The 8,365-nt window shown below is 40.4% G+C and overlaps 1 protein-coding gene across 1 annotated transcript in view; it reads left to right on the forward strand.

The window, feature by feature from the left end:
- Positions 1-3,071, forward strand: part of LOC145417002 (uncharacterized) — a 58,499-nt gene extending 55,428 nt beyond the window's left edge. Inside the window, exons 6-7 of the mRNA XM_080285851.1 lie at positions 1,331-1,420; positions 2,961-3,071. Of these exons, the coding sequence (XP_080141977.1) occupies positions 1,331-1,420; positions 2,961-3,071 (201 nt within the window). The remainder of the gene's footprint in view (positions 1-1,330; positions 1,421-2,960) is intronic.
- The last annotated feature ends 5,294 nt before the right edge of the window (positions 3,072-8,365 follow it).

Here is an 8,365-nt window from a genome sequence, read left to right on the forward strand (position 1 = left end):
GTTTATTAGCCACGTGATACCTCTCAGGGACAATCGACTGTTCACTCACTTTTAAGTCTGAACTAAGTAGCTGAATCTCAGGCCTCAACGCTTCTGATGGAGCAGCACGGGATATGATGATACGTAGTCGTTATTTTTTCCAGTGCCCTACACTGTTGATAGAGCAAAAAAGGATGAATCAAGAGAATCTTGTGTTGCGTGTATCTTTTCTGTTTTATAATGTCTTTTTTATGCTCTTTTGTGCTGGTAGGTGCTGGAGAGGATCGCCTTCTTGCGATAGCACCAATATAAAGAAGTGTCTCAGCTACCTAGTTATACAAACATCCCTCAACTACTTCCCTATCCCATGAAAGGCGGATAGTTGACTGCATGAGAATGGCAGTGTAAGCCTGCAGTATACCTGGTTCAAGTTTCAGATGAGCCTGGAGCTGCGACAACATCTGTTTTTGCTCATTCTGTGACTGTTGTGTTTACCAATTCGGTTAGCTGACAAGGCAATGGACTGCTTTCTCTTTTCTTGAGCTTTTTTTTTAGTTAATACCGTCTTTTGTTCTCACTAATGCTGTCTTTAGTTTTAGCTTATATTGTCCTTTTTTTTTTTTTTTTTTTTTTTTTTTTTTGCTAATGCAGTCTTTAGTTTTCCTTAATACCAGCTTTTCTTTGCTAATACTCTTTTTTAGTTTTAATTAATATTGTCTTTTCTTTTTTGCTAATGCAGTGTCTTTAGTTTTCGTTAATACTACCATTTTTTGCTAATACTCTTCTTAGTTTTAAATAATATTGTCTTTTGTTGGTAGTAGTTAATGGTGATCAACATCCATTCACTTGATGTAGTGCTGCCTACTTCTTCCTCATCATTTCTTTCTTTCTTTCTTTTCCCTGTCTGTCCCCCTTTTCCTAACTTTTCCCTTTCCATCCTGTCTCTTTTTTTTTTTTTTTTCTTTACCCTTCAGGTGGCTCTGCACTGAGTGACAAACCTAATGGTTTTCAGCAACCCAAGAAACCATACACAACGCGGGGCGGTAACTATATAACCAAATAACTGGGTGATGTGGAGCCTATTATGGTGCCCCTGCTAACTGGGTGGAGAGACACAAATGCGGCGTCCATCCAGAAAACAAACCTCCACATTTTTCTCTGCGCCTCGCTGTGTCGCGGTGCTCAGCCGTAAAGGAACATCGGTTCACTGCGCAGGACGACCCTGCAGAGGCCGTTGCATGTCTGTAGTTGATGGGCCTGCCCAGCCAGACAGGCCGGGGTTGATCGACAACAACAACAACAACAGCTGTCTTCTGTTTTTGCTAATATTGTGACTGTTGTGTTTGTGCAGTTCAATGAGCTGACTGTGGCGGTGACTGCCGCACCCATCTGCGTCACGGGAGGTCGCTTCTTCGCCATCACACGACCCTTCATCATCACGGTAAGGGACGAGTTTCAAGTGGCATAGGAGTCTTCGTACCGCCTCGTTCTGACCGATTTATTATACATATTACACTTTTACATTTTCGTGCATGTCATTACCCTCGCCCACAAAGTTAGACAGAGTTTAAGTAAACACTCGTGTTTGCTGGTTTGTTTGCATTTTGTTGTTTGTGCACAATATATCTGAAAAGAAATATTATCGAATTTCAACAAAATTCGGTGAATAGGTGGGCAGAGGGTCAAGGAAGAGTTTATTAGATTTTGAGGTGGCTCCGGATCCGGATGCTGGAATAAATCATAAATTTTATGTTTCAGTGAAGATATGCCATCTCTGATATTGTGCAAGGGGCCGGTCTAAGACCGTAGAGTTAATTATCTCAGCTAATGACGCTGCACGGAGGTTGGATTATAAAGCAAGTGCAGGCGTTGTCTGGGGTATGCGCTATCTATATGCTTTTTAATTTATAATGTTTTAATATTGCCATAGCAGACATATACAATTTATATAAGGATACTGAAGTGTTATGTGCAAAATAAATTGCTAAAGAAGAGGTGTTACCAAGTCTCCAAAGCCACTTAGAATGCGAGCCTGGCAGGGCTTACATTTCCCTGTTGTAAGCCATTTGACAACCATGCCCACGTTTCCTCTTCCCACAGTGATGGTTCTTATTTTATATACCGGAAATTCTAACAAAGCTTAACCTAACCCAACCCAGTCAAAACCCAGTACATTATAATCAGTGTACTCCCACTTAACAGCAAATGGATGCCTCTCCATACCACCTTCTGACCTACAACAGGAAATGGGTAGTACATGCTGTTCTTAACCGCTGAGGAAATGTCAATGGAAATGATGTACGGATGTCCTGTGTGCTTATTAATCCATTATGCAACAGGTAATCGGCTTAAAAGAGGAAGCACATCTTTGTCAGGTATGATCAAGCAGCCTATAACTTAACCCTGACTTAACCTATCCAATGCTAGACCATCCTGGAAAAAAAAAAGTACACAGATTGACGACACTACGTACGTACATGTGCCGCCATCCCTGGTTCTGCATGGCCAGGGGTGTATCCAACGATGAATGAGTGTGTACTCTTAAAAATTATCCATATTTTTCATTAAGTGTTGACGCTGTAAACCTGTGCATGTTTAAAATTATAGATGGTAGTTTTAATAGGCCTGGTTTTATTGAAATGTGTCACAGAAATGCATTTATTAAATTTTTTGCTTGTGTTCGTTTTCAGAATAGGTAGACCATGTATGTTACTGTTTGCCTGTTATACTGGAAAAGTGTGTGTGTGTGTGTGTGTGTGTGTGTGTGTGTGTGTGTGTGTGTGTGTGTGTGTGTGTGTGTGTGTGTGTGTGTGTGTGTGTACTGTAGAAGTAGGAGAGAGAGAGAGAGAGAGAGAGAGAGAGAGAGAGAGAGAGAGAGAGAGAGAGAGAGAGAATCTTGATGGTAGTTACGCTATAAAGTTAGCAAATTCCATGTACATAGTATTTCCTGCCTGAACTGAGTGTTGATGTTGGTGTTGCAGGTGGTGGGGGCTGTGTTGTCCTACTTCGTGATCGTCCTGCAGCTAAAACTACCCACAGTCACCCAACCCAAGGCGGATCTCAACCTCACCACCTCCCTCACAACCTACTGACGCGCATATAACCTCACCTCCTTCGAAGCTTTCAAAATAACTAAATAAACAGTCCAATGCATCTGGTGACGTCACTTTTTTTGTATATTCCACAGTTTATTCATTTTAACTAGGCGTCCTAGCTTAAGATTTTCGTCCTATTGCAGCTTATCTCTCGTAGCTCATGGGCAGAATGTCAGTGCTACGGCTAAACATCCTTTCCGTAGCACTTCTTCGTGACCAGCACCCTGTCTTGTTACAATTCTGTATTGATTTGGAAAGATGGCAATTTTACGCCTAGTTAAAGTGAATAATCTCAAAAGGACTTCATGTGCTCAAGAGAGACTCTTCGAACAAAGGGGTTAGACAAAGTCTTCATTAATCCCTTCACTACTCGAGGGATGTCTGAAGCCGAATAAAATCGCCTAAATTATATATATATATATATATATATATATATATATATATATATATATATATATATATATATATATATATATATATAAAATCACTAAAAAGGACGTGAGAGGATTTTATGAGTTACTACAGTCTGGTGCCTTATTATGGTACACATGTTATAGCCCTTTCACATCAACTTGGCCCAAAGTTTCGTACTTTGCAGCGTATTTCATGCGAGTTAATGACAAAGAGACAATACCGCGGCTCTGCATCATTTTCATAGCACTTCTTCGTGACTAACATCAGATTCTGGTGCTCATCTTTTGTTAGAACTTTGTATTAAGTATGGAAAGGTCGCAATATTAGGCCTAGTTAAAGTGAAAGGAGCATAGTGAATACCGCTATTTGTACACAGAACTATTGTACTTTAATTAGCACGTGAAAGCTCAGGTGTGTTGGTGTACATTTATACCTTCATTTAGACTTGGATTATACATGATGCATCCAGTAATAATAATAATAATAATAATAATAATAATAATAATAATAACTAGTTACTTATTTACTTTTTCTGTAGCCACAAGAAGGAAGCATCGCCATGGGTACATTTTACATTTGTCTCAATACCTGGCTAACTGTATGTTTAACTGTAACCATATTTCTTTCAGATGATGAGAGGGACCATAGCTATATTTCTTTAAAGTTCCAGTTTTACAGTTTTTGTGATTTTCTCTAAAATGTGTTACAAAGAAAACACTGGGCAGATCTAAATTCAGTACTTTCCACAAGGCTAAATGGCAAAATATTCACCTAAAGTTCTCACCAAATGTTCTATCACAGGATTTTCAACAAAATAACTATTTCAATTAGTTTATGAGATATTTCAATTCCAAATGCGCACTTTTGCACCAAAAATGAACATATGGCCTTCAAATATAGGTTAAGGTCGTTTATACTTGAGTACAAGAAGGTACTCTAGGGTTACCCTAGAGTACCTTCTTGTATAATATCAAGATATAAGAAAAAAAAAGTGCAAATAACATTAGTAACAATACTTGCCAAAAAAAATAAGCTTCTCCATATACCGGTATACAGTGTGGCGAAGTTTAATAAATGATTATTCTGATCACCGTAAAATGTGACTTAGCTGCAACTATCTTATGCCGCATTTTCCTACGCCTCAGATCGGGAACAGAAAGGAACAAAGTTGAACAAAACTTAACAAAACTGAGAAAGCAGAACAGCAATCAGTTTTGCTCGATCCAAGGTCCTCTGCCATCCTGAACTCCGAACAAAGTCGAATAGTGAACAAAACCCTGACGTACGGCATCACCAGCTGTAGCCAATCGGCAATGCCAATGAGGGGAGAACAGAGTCGTGCAACTGAATATATATTGCATATTTTGCTTCAGATACCTGTAGTAACAAAACTTAAAATGCAGAAGGACAAAACGAGCGGAAAAGTGAATGGTCAGTCTTTGGTCAGAATTTTTGCTGCATTCCACACACTATTCACCCATTTTTGGTTCGGCTCGGTTTGCAGTTCATATTTTTCTTACAGCGCTCAACGACTTCACTAAGAATAGTAAAACATTTATTATTTATTTTTAGTAATCTTTCATTTTATGTTACATAGGAGTGCAATAATAATATTACGATATTTTCCCCGAAGCATGACGCCTGCCGGCACAACTTACAATTTTTGCGTGTTTTCTGAAGACAGTCATTTTGTTCACTTCTGTTCCAGCGCCCTGTACTTTCAGAAAATGTGGCATTACATAACTGCTATGTTATGACAAACTAATGTACCATCCTTATAAAGAGTCTGGTTGTCAATAAAACTACTGTATTCCTAAGTAGATTATATGATTTCTCACCGTCGGGGACAGAAGTAGATCTAATAAATCACCTCTTCCCCTCGTTACTTTCCTTTGTTGACTAATTATTAATAAGCTGCGAGAGGCTTGGTATGTTCCTAATACTGCAACTCTTCTGCTGCTCCATTTCCTTTGTCGGCTAATATTTAATTCCCATGCTAAGATATGATGCGTCAGAGAGGAAAGTGATGGCCAAGCCATAAGTATGCAATAGCCGCAGTGCAACAGTAGGGGAACTCCAGTCCTCTCTCGTATTGTACTGTATGTTCATTAATTCATTCATTGCCAGACGCCATGTATCCCAGACGGGGTGGCCAAGGGCTCAGAGTTAATTGTTTTACAGGGAGGGGCACTAATCCTCCACCAACCCCACTTGACATATAGGGAGAACGTTATGCCAACAGCATCTGGTGTTCCCAGGCGGTCACCCATCCAAGTACTAACCAGACCCAACGTTGCTTATGTGTTTATTTATATTTTGCTCTTACCATTCAGGGGACGGGAGGAGGAACATTGTCATAGCCCTTATTCTAGTCGGCTACGGGAACTCATTTTGTTTGTTACACACTGCCGTCCTCTTCTGTGCTACTTAAATCATTTTAATATCAGCATACTCGGCATAAACAACGTGTAAACTATATTAGCCAGGCGCATTCAAAAATAAATCGGTAGAAAGGAGGTGTTAGGGAGCTTCCATAACCGTCAAGAAGACCGGCCCAGTATTCTCGCTGACTTAGAAGGCTTCTTACATCTCTTCCTTAGTCATTTATTTAACTCATTTCCCATTAATATCCTCTTGTATATTATCAGCATTTTTAATGTCAAAACACTGCATCAGTAAAGACAACAGATAAGATGAACCCCTTTAGTACGATGACATTTTCCATTTTGTTTTTGCTATGTGTAGATAATTTTATTAGGCTAACGAGATACTCTTACAACTAGAGAGGTTTGATGAATCCTTCATTAACTCCTTTACTACAAGAAATTTTTCCTAACTTTAATTAGCTTATCTGGATATAAAGAGAATATGAAAATTACGTCAACGGACTGCAGGGGATAAGACGACCCAGGCAGGAAAAAATAAAAACTGATGAGGTCTTCGGACCCTTGCCTTCCAACAAACGAAAATACAACTTAGAGATGGATCAGGTTTGAGATTAATGCCTATCGACCACACTGTCATTAAGCCAGACAATCACTTTTTGCTAAGTCTCAGTCATGCCCTAGAATACCACAGGTAACCATTGAATTTACATTCAGGTCTTCATCTGTACTGCTGAGTGAACAAAGGCAAGGAGGAAACAAAATCTGTCCGATTTTCTGACCAACCGTACTGCATGTTTTGTTTTGGTTGTAAACTGGATCTGCCACCACTGCACAACCGGCTCCCCAGTACAGAGAGATTATGAGGTTTGTGAAGAGTGGAAGGGCAGTTAAGAAGGCGGTGTGAGAGGCACTCCCCAATATGTCCATGTCCGCAATGAGTTTCGAATCTGCGTTGTCTCATGGCCAAATTATATCAAGACTGAGAACACAAAGGTGTGAACACGCCTCACAGTTTTTGACGATAATTTCTGAAGCATGTGATGATGATGCAACACAAATAACTACACTCTGTAATGCTGGTCACGTCTAATGTTAACCGAAGTTCCGCAACTGAGTGTCAGAAATGAAGGACATCTGTACACCTTTGCACATTCAGTTTTGATAATACAATCGTTATTCCTCACGATCAAAATACAGCATGACACCTGCCTTAGGATGGCCAGGTGGTGCACTGGTTTGTACGTCTGACTCACACCTGGATGAACCAGATTCCGATTCTCGGGCAGGCCAGACTCTTGGACAAGATATACTTTCCCCCTGTCCGTATTCACCGTGCAGTGTAGTACGATTGGGCACCTGGATGTGACTTGGAGTACTGCATGTCATGTTCAAAGGGGGAGGGTGGGAACTGTCTACCTCAGTTACTCTTGTGCAGTCGATACCTGCCACTCTCTCTGTTTTTCCTTTCCCAGCCCCACCACGACCACCCATCAGTAGTGAACATGTGGCATTGTAACGTAGTGTGACTCTCCTATTAGGTAAAAGGCAGCAAAGAGTAGGGCGTGACAGCCCGTCTATATACGTACTTGCAATAAGTGTAAAACTACCACGCATCCATCCTCACATGCATACAACGTGTGCATATTTGAGGTAGTGTGTGTGTGTGTGTGTGTGTGTGTGTATGCAGAATGTATGAGAATTACTAAAAATGCCTCGTCCGTATATCCTAGCCGAACACAATTCACAAGAAGAAGAATAGGAAAAATAAGTAGAGGAGGAGGAAGAAAAAGAGGAGGAGGAGGAGGAGGAGGAGGAGGAGGAGGAGGAGGAAGAAGAAGAAGAAGAAGAAGAAGGAGAAGAAGAAGAAGAAGAAGAAGAAGGAGAAGAAGAAGAAGAAGAAGAAGAAGAAGAAGATGATGATGATGATGATGATGATGATGAACAACAACAACAAGGGCCACACAAAGAGTGCAGGACCCAGTTCCTACCATTAATTTAAGGATCCATCATTATACTTTGTCCCGTGAACTTGACTTTCGACCGATTCGTCTCAGACTCGAACTGCTTTACTCATGCCGGACTTTTGGCACTTCTCGTAACTCTGGTCCAAATCAGTTCAGACCAGTTTAAGCTGACGTTGCCATGTGACCCCGACTTTTGAACTTTTCCTGTGAGCTTGACCTTAAATGGATTCTCAAAGTCGGATTCCTTTACCCCTGCCTTCAATTAAACCTTTCCATCAAGTATGATTTAAATCGGATAAAAAATAATGTTTACGTTGACCTTATCATGAGACCTTAACCTTTGATCTACTGTTCTCAAAAACCATGAGTCATCTGATCCTCAACCTCCCCGCCGAGTTTAGTCCAAATCAGAGCAAAACTGTTTTAGCTGAAGTGTTCACACACTGATTCAAGGGTAGATATTTGACCTTCCACGGTGACCTTGACCATCGCCTGAATGTTCTCAAAAGTGAATTCCTTCATTCTT

Source organism: Coenobita brevimanus, chromosome 108, assembly GCF_032717465.1.
Source record: "Coenobita brevimanus isolate Jiangsu-jjx chromosome 108, ASM3271746v2, whole genome shotgun sequence".
Lineage (NCBI taxonomy): Eukaryota > Metazoa > Arthropoda > Malacostraca > Decapoda > Coenobitidae > Coenobita > Coenobita brevimanus.